The sequence below is a fragment of the Acinonyx jubatus genome, chromosome B4 (genome assembly GCF_027475565.1).
Source record: "Acinonyx jubatus isolate Ajub_Pintada_27869175 chromosome B4, VMU_Ajub_asm_v1.0, whole genome shotgun sequence".
Classification (NCBI taxonomy): domain Eukaryota; kingdom Metazoa; phylum Chordata; class Mammalia; order Carnivora; family Felidae; genus Acinonyx; species Acinonyx jubatus.
The window spans coordinates 50,727,631-50,746,039 of record NC_069387.1 but is presented as its reverse complement, the minus strand read 5'-3'; the positions used below and the strand labels follow the sequence as shown (position 1 = coordinate 50,746,039).

The 18,409-nt window shown below is 35.2% G+C and overlaps 1 protein-coding gene across 5 annotated transcripts in view; it reads right to left on the bottom strand.

Annotated features, from left to right (window-relative positions):
• Window positions 1–18,409, bottom strand: part of PIK3C2G (phosphatidylinositol-4-phosphate 3-kinase catalytic subunit type 2 gamma) — a 331,821-nt gene that overhangs the window by 79,347 nt on the left and 234,065 nt on the right. For all 5 annotated transcript variants that reach the window (XM_053225894.1, XM_015074667.3, XM_027035648.2 and 2 more), the window contains one exon: window positions 12,691–12,800. In XM_053225894.1, coding sequence (XP_053081869.1) covers window positions 12,691–12,800 — 110 coding nt within the window. The remainder of the gene's footprint in view (window positions 1–12,690; window positions 12,801–18,409) is intronic.

The following is an 18,409-nucleotide window of genomic DNA, read 5'->3' as shown; positions in this document are numbered from 1 at the left end:
AGCTGAAGTTGGATGCTCAACAGACTGAGCCACCCAGGTGCCCCCAAAATCTATTTTTTCAAATGACCACATACTATCTGAAAGTATAGATGTAGAATTTAACCATTTTTTTTTAAATTGCAGAGACTATTCTTTCCTCACTGATTTAATTTTGTCTAATACTAAGGCTCCGTATAAGGCCAGGCCTGCTTCTTCATTGTGTTGCACTTGTTATTTGTCTATTTCTGTGTCAGTCCTACACATTTCCTTAAAAGCTGGAATTTATAGTAAGTCTTGAAATCCAGAAGTTCTTTTACCCTCTTCTTCTTTAGGCATTTTTTTTCACTATTTTAGGCCCTTTAATTTGCCAAATTTATTTATTTATTTATTTATTTATTTATTTATTTATTTATTTATTTATTATTTTTAATATTAGTTAATTTTTGAGAGACTGTGAGAGAAACAGAGTGCAGGCAGGGGAGAGGCAGAGAGAGAGGGAGACAGAAGCAGACTTCAGGCTCCCAGCTATCAGCACAGAACCCGACATGGTGCTCAAACCCACAAACTGCGAGATCATAAGTGTCCAAAGTTGGACACTTAACCGATTGAACCACCCAGGCACCGCAATTTGCCAAATGTACTTTAGAATCAGCTTTTCAAACTCACCCATACACAAAATAGATGTGTAAGGATTTGAGTGGTATTGCATTAAAACTATAAATCAAATTGGAGGAGACTTAACATCTTACATTATTGATACATGCAAGTGGTAAACAGGATAGATTTTTCCATGTAGTTAGGTCTTGTTTTACATCTCTTTGAATGAGTTTTGCATTGTTTTCTTCCTGTGGAAGTTTTGCATATCTCTTGTTGGATTTATTTAGTAATTGAACATATTTTTGTATGGCAAATGGTAAATGCTATTTTTTCCTATTTTTAACTAATATTTGATAATATATGAGTAGAGATTAAACTGCTATTAATTCTAACAATATTTCTGTATAATCTTTCCAAAATTTGTATTGACAGAGTCATGTAATCTGTAAGTAATGCTAGAGTTTTGTCACCCTTTGCACTGATAACACTTCCAGTTCTATGTTATCAGTGGTGATAGTAAGCCTTTTTGGTTTGTTCCTGATTATAAAGAAGTTTTCAATGTTTCACCATTAAGTATAATGTTTTCTTTACATTTCTATTTCTAGAGTTTTTAAAAAATGAGGGGTTCTAAATTTTATTAACTACATTTTCTTTATCTATTGAGGTGATCATATAGTTTCCCCTTTAATCTTATTTACTATGGAGTCTTGAATGTTTTATCTTGTAACTACTTGCTTTACTGAACTCTTGTTACTCTATATTTTTTAATTCTATAGAATTATTTTATTTGCTTTCTTATTCAAATGGAAAATGAGAATATAACAAAACTTAAACATAGAGCTTTACTATCAATATAAAGGTATTCATATCTTTCTCCTGACATTCACGGGAATGCTTGCAGTTTTCCATTTTCATTTTTTTATGTATTTAATGTTTTATTTATTTTTAGAGAAAGAGAGAGACAGTGTGCAAGCAGGGGAGGGGCAGAGAGAGAGAGGGAGACACAGAACCCGAAGCAGGTTCCAGGCTCTGAACTATCAGCACAGAGCCCGATGCGGGGCTTGAACTCACGAGCCGTGATATCATGACCTGAGCTAAAGTCAGATGCTCAACCAACTGAGCCACCCAGGTGCCCCGTCAATATTCCAGTTTTAAATGTAAGATATTTACCTAAGTTTCCTTCCATTCTGAGCTTACCAAAATTTTCTAAGAGGAATGGATGTTGAATATAATTAAATACTACTTTTCTGGGTTGGCATCTATCAAAGTTATCATGCAATGCCTTCTTTTGACTAATCTGACATATCCTCAATGTTAACCATGTAGTTCAATAATGTTTAATAATTTCCCCCTCAATTTTGTAAAACTTCAACCCATCTATCTTGTTTTGGTATTAGACTCTTTAAATTCCAAAATTTGTCATTATTAAACATCAATCTAGGCCAAAATTTGCTAAGAAAGTTAAAATATGACTGATCATTATTCACTTCCACATGTTCATGTTTCTAAAGATATTCTTTGACTTTATGAATTTATGGGTATATAGTATAGTATAAAACATTCATTTCTTTTCTCATTCATAGTTTAAGGAATGAAGATAATAATAATAGTGGGAGTATAATGCTAATCGTGATTTATGGAGACCCTATCATTCGTTCATTCATTCATTCAACAAATATTTACTGAACATATTTTGTGTGTGGGGTGGAAAGCTCTAGGGTAACAGCATGTACTCGCTTCTCATGACGATAGGCCATGAACCATAAATCTTAAATTCTAATGTATTCACCTTCATAAAATTTCAACTATGTCCATGCCTTACTCTTATGATGCCCAACAGTTAAGATGTAGGAAGACTGGAGATGAAGGATGAACTTTTATGATAAGCCTATAGTTTTAGGGCAGACTTTCACCAATCCATCTTCCCTCTTGCAGGTGATAGATTTAAGGCCTGATAGCACAGTGCTGTTAAATATGACCCAATTTAGGACTGGGGACCCGAGAGCAGTAGGTTTCAGGCCTCTGCAAGGATCTGATTTATGCAGGTGGCAGCCCTGTGATTTATTTTGCTTAATGGCAGGATCAGCAGGATTATGCTTTGGAGTATCCTTATATTACAGGTTCAAAGCCGCATTTCGAAGGAACCAGTTCTTAAATTTCTTAGGGAAAGCCTCCAGATCATCCTGATAAACACTTCCAGCTCCCTGCCAGCCACTGTTCTATGTGTTGGGACATAGAAGTAAAGGAGAGAAATCAGATTTCTGCCCTCAGGGAGTATATATACCTTGGCCGACAGTGCCACTAAATGCCTTATGTTAATCTTTTCATCCTTATAGGAAAGCAGTAAAATTATTTTAGCAATGATGCCAGAAAAAATGACCAAGAAAGGTTAAATGAATACCAAAGGTGACATCACCTAGAAAGTAGTAACCAAAAATTTCAACTCATGTTTATCTGATTCCACAGTCTTTGCTCTCATTGTGGATTATTTATAATAAACAGTATTTCAACTTTGTCTTTAAGATTAGCCAATCAATACATTTAGCATGGAATTCTTAGATGGAATAAAGGCACTAAAATAATGATCCTTTAATTTTTACATAGAAATAATGCTTAGAAAAACATTTAACAGTATTTCTTGAAGCCTGTTCTTGAAGGGAACATGGTCCAAAGGGTTATAAAATAACCATAAAATCTTAAGCCTGAGGTCCTATCTTAAAAATCTGTACAAATTCTACTCTACTTCATAACATACTTATCTTTTAATATGGCATAAATATTTTAAATAGCTTATCATTACAAACAAATGCTACTAACAGGTTTCCTAGCTATGTGTGTGTGAGAATGAGCCATTGAGTTTTTCAGTCTCAGAAAATTGGGTTGAATCCAGGAGGTCTGGTCTTTCGTGTCAGGTTCAACATAGAGACAGAGAGCAGTTTTTTTCTCAGATTAAATATTATGATATTTTTTGAGTGCACATTTATATTAATATGTGACTATAAGGGGCAAAAGTTTTTCACTGCTTTATGAGTCACATCAGAGTAACCATTGAGGAGAGATGTCTATAATGCCGTGGACTGCAGTTGAGCAAAGGTTCTGAGGCAACAGGATGGGAATTTCAAGAGCATATTTCTATTGCTGAAGTTGTTTATATCATTTTGTGGCTTGATAGAATACCTGTTTTACGGGTCAGTCTCTTTAGTCTAAGGAAAACATTTCTCAAAAGACTATCTGTGAAGGAATTTGCAGAAGAACATTCTTATTTCCCCATTGCCTCTATAATTTTATCGTATATAAATAGAAGACTTTTAAGTGACTCATTCTCCCCATAAACCAATTTCTTCATCTAACCTCCAAACTTCACTTTGCTTTGATTTTGGTGTGTGTGATAAACACATTACTTTTTTTTTTTGTCTTTTGTATTGGAGTTCCTGATTGAGTGTCCAGCTTTGTGAGTCATGCTTAACGATTCAGAGGGAACAATGACTTAATACAACTTTGTCACAGTTTGTTTTATTCCATTAAGAAAAGTAATAGCTCAACATTGAATTTGTAATCTCTAAAATATATGACCAATGTTTTCTCATAGTTAAACCTATAAAGTGTGCTATCAAGATAATTCCTACTTTGCTGCAAATTTATACTGGACAATAAGTATTCAAACCCATATTTTTTTTAGCCAAAAAAATATTATGAGATGAATTCAGTGACTAATCATTCTTGATACACAATAAAAAAAGTTTCTGTCTATGCATTTTTATTTTTAAAACTTCAAGATTGTCTGACATGAAAAAGAGATGCTTTTGGCCATATATGTATGTACACATGTGAGAACACAAAAATTTAAGCTTCATGTTCTAACCTTAAATTTTAAATAAAATAGATACTATGAAAGGATATTTCATATTAATCCTTGTGGCTTTGATGGCCTGGTATCCTAATTTGAGATACATGGCTATAAGCATTTAGATATTTTCTTATTAAACATTTAGATGTTTAGATGTTTTCTTACCATGTTCTTTCACTTAACCTGAAGACATCAGAGTTAAAAAAAATCTATATTTATCTGAGATTATCAGAGTATTAGGACTTTCATAGGTAGAATTTTTTTTCCATGTGATTTTGCTTAAGGTCCTGGGAAGAACATCCATTATGCAAGAAATCAATTTTGCTCTGTTCTGAACTCACTTATTAGTTCTGCCTGTGATCTCAAGAAAGTCAATTAGCTTCCAGGAGACTCAATTTTTTCATCTATAAAACATAGTTGACGACTAAACCATGCCATTCCCCCAAGACTGTTGATAGAAGTGAATTAGGTAACATATGAAAAGTCATTGGAAACAGAGTAATATTATGCAAATATTATTTCAGAAAACTTACTACCAAATAAGTAAAGAAATGAATATAGATGAGTCCAAAAGGTAGCAAACTACAGATAGAGGGATACAAGGGAAAATAAATGTGCAGATTTATGGTTTTATGGAAAATGACTTATGGGGAACTCTCTTGAAATCCTACAAAAAATAAAGGTTAAAACAAGAGGCAGCTTTAGGTTTATCTTTCTTTCTTTTCTTATTTTTGTTTTCTTTTCTCCTGCTTCATAGTTTAGAACGTGGCTTAAAAACACCAAACAAACAACAACAAAAACTTTGCTCTTTTCCAAGTTAAAGTTTGAAGTCTTCAAAATTTACCTATAAGGTTAGTGAGTCTTATGTAAATGTCATCTCAGGGACCTAACTCTGCATACAAACAAGAATTCCAGGCTCCATGGTCTTGACTATCAATAAGTAATTCTTATACTTTCTTAGGGAGGCTACTCAGAAAAAGCAGCCACATCAGATCAGATGGAATAAAGGAACTAGAAAAAGGTTGATGGACTGGTCTTACTATGTGTAAGTATTATGCCAGTAAAATGATATTCCAGGTTTCCATTCCCACCCTCCCCAAAGCCAGCTCATTTTATTGATGACATTAACATGAAATCTTATGCAAAGCAAAAAAAAAAAAAAAATCTTAACATGCAATAGTATAGAAAAATCAATAATAATAATTGATAACCAATTGATAACCAATTGATAATTGGTGCTATAATTAAGGTAACAAAAATCTTTAAAATGTGAAAAATATATTTAAAAATAATAAATTACTTTAGCTGTTTGTGAAATCCCTGGAATATAGCAATCCTATGCAACACATAGTGTCTGTCAGGAATACCAGTGAGGATAGGCTGTTGCCCTTAGCTGTTGAGGGGTTAGCAGCTGTTGTGAAACAGCGCCATCTGGACTATTCATCTTTTGTAACTAATGACTTCTGGCACTCTGGGTGGGTGCATTGAACTTTCCAAATGCTCTTAACCTTTAGACTGATAGTCTCCGGAAAAGTTAAAATATCTTTTTTTAAAAGCTAATAGCTAAGGTGTATCATGACTTGATATTTAGGCAAATTGGGCAAATTCTCAGCGTAGCTCATATAATTCAAAAACAAAGACTCTCCTATTGCAGAAATTTAGAACAGCAGCCAAGCTATGGAACATTGTAATGAGTGTGACTAGGTCATGCAACTTAGGAAATACAGTATTGTAAAAGGTATTATACCTTCAGTTAAAAAGTGGCTTATAAAGTCAATTTAGTTCAGATTTGTTTTTACAATTATTATTTTTTTTAATGAGAGACTTTCACAATGAAAAAGAAACTTCCATCTGTTTTAATTTGCATATCTCTTTGAAATCTGCTTTCCTAATTTAATGAAAGTTGGACATCATGATTGGTAATTCCTCTAGGTTCTGGATTTTTGTTTTTTGTTTTTTGTCTTTTGTTTGTTTTTCTTGTGAGCATTTATCTCTATGGGTATCAATGGTTACTAAGGCAAAAGAAAACTTTGATCCATATTTGTGGAATTACAACAATCCAAGAGATAACAATTTGCAAAGTACTAGAAAAGCATCAAGAAAGTCTAAGGACAAAAGAATCCAAGAATCATCCCTCTCCCATATTTTCTTTAATTTCAAAGAGAAACTAGACAGAAGGCCATTTAACTGTTTTGAGGCATTGAGCACAAAGAGTCTCATTTCACTCTGTAGCCATGAAAAATAACTAAGGAAGAATGAGGGAAACACTGGAAGTTTCTGGCATTATGTCTGCACACTCAGGAGGCTCACAGACCCTGGCTCCTTTGTCTATGTGGAATCCAGGAGCACTTTTTCTGGATGTCATCAACATTTCCAGTGGCTTCATGGTTGTACTGATTGGGACAGTCATTGTGCCTGTTCTACCCAATGGCTCCTCATAACTAAGATTGCTCTCTCTAAAGCTCAAAGTTCAGAGAAGAAACTCTAGGCTGTTCTTTGGCAAGGAATGGCCCATGATAGGTGTAAGGATAGGCAACAGAATCCACAATGGCTTTGTGTGAAGGAGTCTGTCCAATGGGGACAAAGGCAACTATTTAAGTCAATTAGATTGTCTCTCTCTGGAATTTCCACTAGAGAATACTGGCCAATGGGCAAAGAGGTAAAATATAGGCAGAGTAAGCAAAGTAGAAGTCCTTTGTTTCCTCTAGAAATCAGGTCCTATTGGTTTCTGGGACTTGTTAGGTTACGATTTGAGTCCATTTATACCCTTTTCTCCAAGGATATCAGATAGAATCTCTGGCTCTTGCTACCAAAATACCTCATGAAAACAAAATTTAAGTTTGGAGTTTTGTGTTTTGCTTCTAGCTGCCTTCAGTTTTAGCCAAAGAGCCAGAGATCTTATGCTTACTAAACCAAAGAATCTGTGTGGCAGGCCAAATAGAATATGTGGAAATACATGGAAAATTTTCTCTCACATGTTTGGAGGAGAAAATGGATGAAGTGAAAAGCATGATCTGTATGTGGGAGGGGAGGTAGGCAGGGAAATTTATGCTTAATGATCCCAGTCTGGTCTGTGAAATAGGTTATCTGTTTCTAAGGACAGCTAACCCGAGGTTTGAAAGTGATTGAAATTTCTAAAGTAACCCATTCAGACAGCATTTTAATGGATCGTTGCCTTTGTTGCCTAGCAGTGGACTCTGCAGAGGTATTACATGTGAGTATCCATTTGCAGAAATTGAGTCACGAGACTTTCTTGATTCTATTCAACAGCACTCAGCTGTAAGGCGAGTTGAAAAAAGGGAAGCAGAGAGAAGAGTTGGCAATGCTGTGAAAAACCTTTGTGGTCAGTAAAAGAATTTTATTCTCATTTTTCTCTAAATGCCATTAATTGTAATACAATTTTTAATGCCACGCTGAGTACAGCATCTTCTGAAACACTTACGATCACCTCTTAAGCCTGAGTGCAAATACCCAAGAATGAGGTAGGATCCTATATTGTTCATAAATAAAGCATTCTCTCGGAGAGGGAGGAAAAGCCATTTCTTTCAAGTCTCAAACAATATCAAGAGGGCAGCCTCTTACTGCTACTGTAGTCAGGACTGGGCACTTAAGGTACCCACACATGCTGTGTCTCAGATGGCTTAGTCCTCATTCATGACCCACATCTGTGAGCTTGGTGGTGGTGGTGGTGGATGGTGGATTTTCTTATTTTTATTTCTATCTTAGTAGTAATACTGGAACAAGCAGTAGTATAAAACACTTTTAGCCTGTCAGAACACAGAGAACACAGACTTTAAATATACAGGGGCTCTCAAAAGTATATTAGAATTAATGTCACCCATTGAAGCACCAAGACTAATGCTGGATCCATTACATAATGGATATGTAATATCCATTACATAACTTTCCTTTTTTGGTAAATTATGTGCACTGGCATCTCTATTCAAGTATCTCCTTCAGTTTTGTAACCCATGTGATGTCAGAGAACACAGTTTAAGATAACAATATTATTTACACAGAAAAGTAAACAAGTGCACATAATTTTTCACATTTATTTTAATCATGTGGATCAAGTCATTCAAAATTCCACTATTGTTTTTAATTAATCAGGCTACTTTTATAAATTCATTCTATATATTGCTTGAGTATTAACAAAAGAAATATCCTATAATTAGATTAAAAATTTTTAATATATAAATAATAGAGAGATCTTAAGTAACTTTTTCAAATGGTTAAGAATCCTACTCACAATTAATTGAGGTTTCTTAAATCTCCATAACAGGGTCTTCACAGTGCTGTGTGATAGGAAAGATCATCAGCACACGATCCACATTTGCTTACCAAAGAACTTAAGAGAACATGTGGAAAGGCAAACTCAAAACACATTAAATCATATCTAAAAATAAAGGTATGTAGTTGAGATTATAGGATAAAATATATCACTAAAGGGAGACATGAGTCTCATGGGAGATTTCTCTGAGCAGAAAAGGGGAAAGACAGAGAGGTTCAAGGCATCTGGTAATGAGCCAAATCAGAGAAAGGAAAGAGGTTGAGTACCTTGGAGTCAAATTACCCCATGGTGGTCCCCTGGGGCAGCAAACATAGCAGATCCTAAACCAAACATCCAGGGGACACCTGGTGATGGCACAGAGATGATAGTACTGGGAAGGAACATCTGTCCTCCATCAAGGCTTGGGATAGTCAAGATGTGAGACAAAAGATCTACTTTGTTCAAACTGTAGCCAAAGTGGGCTCTAAGGAACCTTGAGAAAACTATGGTCTGAATTATGAAGCGACATACCCCAAGAGCCTGCATATGAGAGGGGTGGTTTTGAGCCCACAGGATAGAGTGTAAGACCTCACACTCTGTAGCATAACCCCCTGGATACACATTGTGGTTATGTCTACAGCTGGCTACATCCTTTGGTTAATTATTTAACTTCTCTGGGGTCTCAGTATCCTAATCTAAAAATTTAGATTAAAATTATATTATCTTACAGACTTTTTTAAAATCACTTTACTGAGGTATGATTGACATGCAAAAAGCTGTGTATATTTAATATATACAACTTGATGAGTCTGGAGATGATTATACATTTGTGAAACTATTAGGATAAACTATACCATAAACATGCCCATTTCCTCCAAAAGTTTCCTCCCATGCTCTTTATTTATAATTGCTATTATCAGTATTACTAATCATTTTTCTTACAGACTTGTTATGATGATGAAACAACTTACTCTATGAAAAGCACTAGAACAGGGCCTGACACATAAGAAATACCACCCTAAATGTTAGCCATTATTATATAACTTTTATAGACTTAATGTTTGATGTTTACATTGCATCTCCTGTTAAACTTTAAAATATATCTTAAGGGGAATGAGGCATGTTTCACATTCAGATATGTTCGAAAGTGGAAAAGTGGGACTATGTCCCCTGTTTTACTTGGGAGAAACTGGTATAACCAATAAGTGTATTAAGGTGATATACTAGACATCATGTAATTCAGTAATAAATTAAGGACAGCATGAAATAGCACACATTCTGTAGGATTATAGAACAAAAGACTAGTCACGATGGGAATAATCTGAGGTTTCATGGACAAGAAACTAGTTTTCCAGCATCTTAAGGGATACGTAGAGTTGAAAGTTAGGTCAGACTCCCCCCCATTCCAGTAATTTTTTTTGATTCTTTGGAAGTGTTTCTGATGTATTAAATAGACAAAGGAGGAATGAATGTATATGAGAAATTTATCTACCCAGAAGAGGATTCCTTTGGGAATAATAGAGGTGGAGTGGATAAACCTTGATAAAGACAATCAGATTATAAGGTTGTCAAAAGTAAGAGGTAGGAAATGGCAAGTCAAAAACAATTATTGAACAGAGAAATGATGTGCCCTCATTTAGATGACCAAATGCCTTTTAAGTCTGCAATGGAGAACAAGTTGTTTACCATAAAATTGTAGAACGAAGTTTAATTAACAGAACATACTATATAACATCTAAAAGTGAGAAAATTAGCCTGGCAGAAATATGCAGGCAGGATAATGAGGTCTAGCTCACTGCCAGGAGATTAGTGGCTTTAGATCTACTTCCCATATTAGTTCACAATCTCTTGACTAGGAAGAGGACATAAGTAAATGTAGGCAGGCTCATTCATGTCGAAGATTCTGCTCTTTATAGATCTGGGTGTATCAGTTAAAGTCAGAAAACGTGGAGGGATGGAACTCTGGCAGACAAAGCCTATCGACATTTTCCCTGTGGCCAGGACCTGAAAGAGCTTTTCTTCATCCAATATATAGTTTCTTTCCTTTGCTCTAGGTAGTAGTAGGGACTATTTGTAAACTGTCTAAGCAATGACACATCAAACACAGGCTTTAGCTGAATCATATGTTTCCAACCTTCATCTTTTCTGGACCTCTCTCTGCAACTCTATCTCCCAACCGGGTCCCACTGACACATCAATCATTGTGCCTGTAGTGCAGCAGCCCACTTCAAAGAAAGGCATCCCACTCAGATCATAATTGGATAGCCTGAGGGGGCTATTTTTGGTACCATGTGCACTCACCTACTTAGGACGGAGGTAACTAGACCAGGGGTGAGCAGCTGGAGTATAAAGCTGCTTCCTGCTGATGGGATCCCAGAGCTGTGTTGAACTCTGAAGGACCTTCCAGGCCCTGTGACAGAAGACCTTCTGCTCTTCCCAAGGCCGGTTGTTTGCCTTTCCCTAGGATTTTTCACACAAATCCCCCATCCCCAATAGCTGAGGCAACTTGAGAGTCTCTTATCCTTAAAATCAAGGATCTGAAACACTTACGCAAATCTTTAAGCTAGTGTCTTTGGCCACAGACTATTGTCAACTAATATTTATAGTTTTCTAAGTAGACATAAACAGATGCTTCTTTCAGAGATAACCTTTACTACCAGAGGGCATTTTTCAAGACTCAAAAAACCTACCAGACTCCACTAAAGAATCTCTTATGGTAGAATGTCAGAAACAAAGGAGGTAGCAGAAATGTATATTTTTGGCAAGGGCTCTGCCTGGTGTTCCTTAATGGTATCATATAGTTTTCTATATTAAATGTTGAAAAACCCTAGACCAGGGGATTGAAGTCCTAGCTATGGGCCCTAATCCTAGCTGTATTTCTTACTATTTTTTTTATTGTAGGCAAGACCTTTAATTCTTTGAATTTCAGTTTACTTATTTGCATATTTATTGTCAGAATAAATGAAGTACCAGGTCTCTTTCAGCTCTAGCATTCTATAATTCTACCATATTGCTTCTATTCAACCACAAGAGGAGCCTATCTAGTAAAGTTCACAAAAGACAGATTCTTTGCAAAAGTGAAATTCTTTATGTAGGATGGCCCAATCAACTCTCATTGTTCCCTTGTAATAGAGAGAGTCCTCACTATACATTCTGGAAGGGGAAGAGTAAAAGTAATAATTGGCTGGGAAAGATTTTATTTTAAATATTGTTTTCCTCAAAAAGACAAAGCATACATCCATTAAAAAGAGTATAATCTGTGTTTACAAATTTCCGAAGTATTGGAACAATTAAAAAGTAGACTCAAGATTCAATATTAAGGAGTTATAGGAAAAAGTGTATTTCTCTACTTAAACTCTCTACTATGATAATAATTATGCTAACATTTATTGAGCACCTAGAATTTGCTAGCAATTATGCTATCCATTCAAAAATTGAAGATCAGAGGAATCTTCTATTATAAAATGCACCACCCTTTTGACAATGATTTTGAGTGTAATTAATATTCACTATATTCTGGACAGGCTCTTTCTTTGATGTATATTAGTGTTTTCTCAGACTTGCTTAAAAAAAACATAGATTTAAAATAGAAGATAGTTACCAAATACTCCAATGTTTGCATTGTCTTAGAGTTGAAAGTAGTGAGTCCATATCTCATTATAAATCTCTTTTTCCAAATTGTTTTCCTGGACATAGTTCAAGTAGAGCAACCAATCTATTTATGTCAGTCCTTGCTCTTTTTAGTGACCTCTTATTGAGCAATGTAATAGATGAAGAGGCTGGTTAGCAAACAATAGCATGGTACAGAAACACTGACTAAGGCCCTCTCCTCGACATTCACATTGCTCCCTTTCTATCCCTTGGGAAAGAAGACACAAGCTGGTTATAGAAATGACAGCTTTATAGCACTGACTGTTCACCCTGAAATCACCTCAAATGTGAAACGTATTTGTACACATGAATAAATGCATACTCATACATTCACAGGTTATCTTACTTGGTAAAATGACTTGTTGCTTCTAGGTCTGTGTCTTGTGGACGAAGATTATTATACACATATTTCAGGTCTTGAATTCCACTCAGCTCAGGCAATCCTGCATGTAGCATCTTAGCAGGTAAACAAAACAAAAGCAAACAAACAAACAAACAAAACCTCAGAATAAATGTAAATCAGATCTTAGTTAAATTTGGTTAAGTTTACTTGGTTAATTCTACAAATGCATATACACTTAAACTTATACAGCAAAGCCTTTCAGTTTATAATCATGAATGGATAGAAGTTCATGATTTTTTAACTTCCTGTATTTACTAATAGAAGCAACAAAACAACAATAAGAAGAAGAACCAATAAAATTGTCAAAGTGCTTGCAGATTAATAATTTAATTTTATTGGGGCGCTTGAGTGGTTCAGTCAGTTAAGCATCAGACTTTGGCTCAGGTCATGATCTCATGGTCCACGAGTTTGAGCCCCGTGACAGGGTCTGTGCTACAGCTCAGAGCCTGGAGCCTGCTTCAGATTCTGTGTCTCCCTCTTTCTCTGCCTCTCCCCTGCTAGTACTCTGTCTCTCTCTCTCTCTCAAAAACAAATGAAACTTTAAAATAATAATAATAATTTAATTTTATCTTCATCATAAACCAGTGAAATAAGCATGATAGTATTATTATCCCTATCTTGTCTTCTTGTAGAAGAAGCATAGTCAGCATTGGATGGTAGAATGATAAGGGTTCTAGTATCAGAATTTCTGGACCCACCATTAAAAATCTCAATGATCATGAAAGTCTCTTAACCTCTTTGAATCTCCATTTTCTCATTTTGAAAGTGGAGATAAGAATACTCAACATGTTCCGGGGGCAATCAAATGGCTAATGAATAAGAAAGAGCTTTATACATTATAAATTATTACACAAAAATTATATCGCAATACCCATTTTAAAGAAGAAAAATTTAATCCCCAAAAAAGCATAAGTGTCCAGATCAAATGGTGTGTAAGCACAGAGTATAAAATTCATCCCTCTGGCTCTTAATCTTATGTTCTTTCATGACTCTATGACTCATACTCTAAGAACACAATTTTCCCTATTTAAGTGGTGATTACATTTATTAAAGATTATTGAAGCAATGCAGTAATTAAAGATAAAATTGTACAAAGGCTCAGATATTTTTCTGGCAGCCTTTGGAAAAGTACTGTGTTTATATTATAGTGTAGACTGAAGAGATAATATTCTTTTTAGTTATAGGCAAAAAGAAAGAAAAATTTTTTTGAGAAAAAGTAGATCTTTCTGAAATAAATTTAAACTTTGAAAAAGAAGAAGGAGGAAGAGCAGGAGGTGGAGAAGGAGGAGAATGTCAACAGTACCTCTATGACTAAGATAAATTATTTCCTGCTCTGGAATAGAGGCACTCTTACAGTAGTGGGAAGTTAAGAACAATGCTGCTAATTCTAAAAATGTAAAGGAAACAGTGAGAATATGGTTACGAAGGATGGGTAAATTTATGATTGACTTGATGAAGTTCAAGTGAGAAAAAAATGGATTTGAAACTGTTCTTTCCTACTGTCCCCACCCGGGCAGAGGGAACAGCATGTATAGATGTACCAAGGAGCGCAAGATGTCTTTCATTATTTCACAAAAAGAACTCCAGGAGAGCATCTGGAACATAAGATATCCTGTGGGTAGGTGACAAGAGATGGGCCTGAAAAGGTAAGTAGGGTAGGAACTTTTAGCTATATAAAAGTTTTGTACTTTATCCTAGAGGCAAAAGGAAGCTCTTTTAGTGTTTTTAAATGGGCACTAAATAATTGAATTGTGTTTTTAAAAGATCATTGTGGTTATTTGTGGAAAATGGATTAAAGTGAGGCCAAATAAGAGACTGGACTAGGAGAATGTTTATGAATAAAGAATAAAGTTATTGGATTTTAAATATATTTAGGAAGTAGAGTTGAGAAAACTGGGTGATTAATTGGATAAATTTGAAGGGCTGGGTGGGATCTAAAGTATATAGCTGTAAATATAGATTTGGGAATCGTTAACATATAGATAGTAATTGAAACCTCGAAATGGATCAGGTAGTCGTGGAAAGTTGTTAACTGCTTCTCCTTATGGATGATCTAAACTCATAATATCTAAATTTGAGCAAATTCTCTTCTTCCATAAACTCTTCCTCCTTTTTCCTCTCCATCTCCAGTGCAACCATTGTCCAACTAAGAAGAAATTCATATCTTCTTTGATTCCCTCTTCTAACTGATTCCCAATGTCAGTAACATAAGTCTATAAAAACCACCTCAATGGTCTCTTGTATTCATTCTCCTTTCCATTGCAATTATTGTCTTGGTTCAGCTCCTCATTTTCATTTGCTTAGATAACTTTTCCTACTTCTCCAATCCCTCTGTCTCTAATTACATAGCTTCTGAGTTGTCAGTTCAAAATCAAAGCTAGATGATGGTACTGTCTTCATCAAAAGCAAAGAAACTTCCAGGTTCTCAGGTGTCTGTATATCAAAGTCCAAAATCCTCATTCTGATCATAAATGTCTTTTGTAATCTAACTGTGATCTGTCACTATATTGTCTATATAGGTCTCCCTGTGTACCACAGACTAAGTACATTTGATTACCTCTATTTCCAACACATGTCATGCCCATGTTCTTTGAGCTTCCACATATACTTATAGTTTTCTCTCAGCCGGGATTCCCTTCCTATCCCTCCTTACCTATTGAAATTCTTTTTGAATGCTTAAATATTTTTTTCACCTTGAAACACCAGATTGTCTTGATAAGATTTAATTACTGCTTTTTTTGTAAAGCAATCGTATCTTGGTCGCAACTCTTTCAAGTGCTTATTGCTGCCTTACTTTTACTATGTTTGGTTCACATATATGTTTGTCATATTTGATTTTAAGATCTTTGAGGACAGGAACTGAGTTTTTATTTGATATTAAATTGTTTATATCACCAAACATGGTACCTTGCAAATGGAACTTAATGAATGTCTGTGAAATAATGCATGCATGCAGGAATGTGTGAATGAATGAATGAATGAATAAATGAAAAAAATGCCTAGCTTTGTTGGGCACTGGAAGCCTGTAACTAGTAAGTTCAACCCCAACTACTAAACTTAAAATCAACTATAGAGAGGTATATTCTCAGAAGCAACTAAAGTGTAGAGTAGGCTTTATCTTTTCAGTTCTGTAATTAGAGTTCTGGACACATTTGTGTACTTATTGAGACAGTTTCCCCTTTATTAGACTTATGATTCTCTACTTGCTAACAGCTTTCTTCCCTAGATCTGAATTGCTTTCTGGTTTCTCTAGATACTCAGAATTCACACCTGCTTGCTTGGAACTCTGTCAAACATTTTCTTGGGAAGTATACCCTATACTTAATCCTTCTTCTCCACCCCCCACCCTGGCCCCCTCATTATGCACCAACATCCAAGTGCAGATGGCTTCAAAGTAGATGAACTCAGCTTTCTCCTTGATATGTGGCTAATTAAAGGTAACGAGAGCAAATTTTGCCCTTGTTGATGTGCTCTGTTCCCCAGAGCGGCGGCTGTGAGTATTGTGACTCCGCCACTGGAGTAAGGATGACCTCATACCCGGGTCCACTTAGCCATGTCTGTTCTCTGACCCACAGAGATGCGGTTCAAGTACCTCTTAGCCTAGATTATATGGGCAATAACTTTGGGGCAATAGGAAAGGGAAAGGGTGGCTAGGCTAGTATAGGTAATGAGCAGATACAGGTGATAAACAGATAAATTCCTTTTTAAAGGACAGAAACACTTTTAAATTTTCTACTTTTATTCTCCAAGTCCAAATCTATTTTGATAGTTATGCTTAGGGAAGCAGACACTCTTTGCCACCTCATTGAGCAGTTAGAAAGATTTCTTCTGGGAAATATCTGGTATAATAATGGGTGTGATAAACATTTTAAACTGGGTGAATGGTCCCTATGTTCTTTGGGAGCCTTCCATAATAGCTGATATTGATTTTTTTAATGAGAGAAAAGCTGATGAAATACAGGCTTTTATGTTAGTGACTTCAGCCAGCAACACTCTTGGGTCTCCTACAGATGTTTTGCTTTTAAGCAAGCTGGGAATTTCATGGATTATTTTTTTCCCTGATTTTCCCAGGAGCAAATAAAAAGGACTGTGGATATCTGGAAACATGCTGCTCTCAACAAGGGATGAGCCATTAACTCCATAGTAGACTTACCAGACACTTGTGGCTCATAATCCTGGATACTGACCATTCACAGAAGATAGAATTTATGACCCATGTCAATTATTTCTCAAGTTGTAACTGGGTCATGGAGCAGTAGATTTAGTTCTTTTAAAAGAAGTTAATACAATAAGAGTCAGTTTGAGAGAGAATTGAGGGAAATATTGAGTACCCACATGGGCAGAAAATACTCTTTCATGAATTTAAATTTGTTTTTATTTTATAGGAAGCGATGCCAGAGAAAGTGTGGTCCTGAAACCTTACTGATGCTTTGATTATCTACAGAATCCCATAAGAAAGAAACCTTGAAAGCAGAGAATGAAGAGGTAAATGACCAGAAACAGAAGTAATATACTGCTGTTTCATATGTATTCATTGTTCTAATTGGTCCACATTGCTTCTGTCTGTTTTAATTTCTGTGAGAGTTTAAATCTAAGATTATTTGCCTAATCTGAATTAGGGCTCTGTATTGCCAAAATTTCCTTCTTAGCCTAAAAGTCAAGACCTGGAAGATTAAAACATACGAAGATTATTTGGATATACTTTGTAACAGAAATCTTCAATATTTGATTTTAATACTATTTTATGAAAAATTGCTTCAGTACTTGACTCAAACATCATTTATCTCCTTCTTTTAAGTGAAATAACATTACATAAGCTCTTTAATAATTATTTTATATATTATGACACATGTGCTAAAAGTTTTCTTTTCAGGTAGGTAGTTAAGTTTATTAAGTAAGAGGAAAAAGTCCACCAATAGCCTTCTCAATTTTTCCAAAAGGCTGTCCTCTCAGATTATTTTAACATGCTTACTTTTGTTATTCAGCATAATTTTAGTGTCACCTGAGAAATAGCATAATCTATATTTTGTGCTTTTCTATTTTGTGTTTATTTTTAAAATGTCTGTTGCTGGTTCAAGTAGTTGTTAGAATATGGTACTTACTTGTGTGCAGTTATTTATAACATTATAGACATGTAGAAATGCTGGACACTTCATTTATTGTATACACAAATTTTATCTTCCTTATCATATTGAAAACCTTAAGGCTGACTGGGTCTTCTATGTAAATGCATCCTCACAGTTTCTGGTATGTAGTAAGTACTCATGACCTCATGGATTCATGATTTGGAGCCAGTTAGAGCCCAAGAGAATATTAGAATGATATGACCTGGATTTTTACATGTAAATGGAGTCGAGGTCACAGAGTTAGTCCTTGTAGAGTTTCCTCTGTGGTATGAACACAGATTATGAACCATTAGCCATCTCATAATTGCAATATGGCCTAATAGAATTGGGAGTTAGAATGCAAATCTACCAATATGAATCACTGGCTATTATTGAAATAGCCAACTTGAAAATTCTAGACATGGGCAAAATTTATATATCTAGTTTACACAAAGAAACCAAAGTGTCCTTATGCATGAAAGACTATATGTTTATAATACTTTTTTAAATATCGATTTTTTAAGACAGAGTAAGGTACATATGTTGAAAGTTACAAC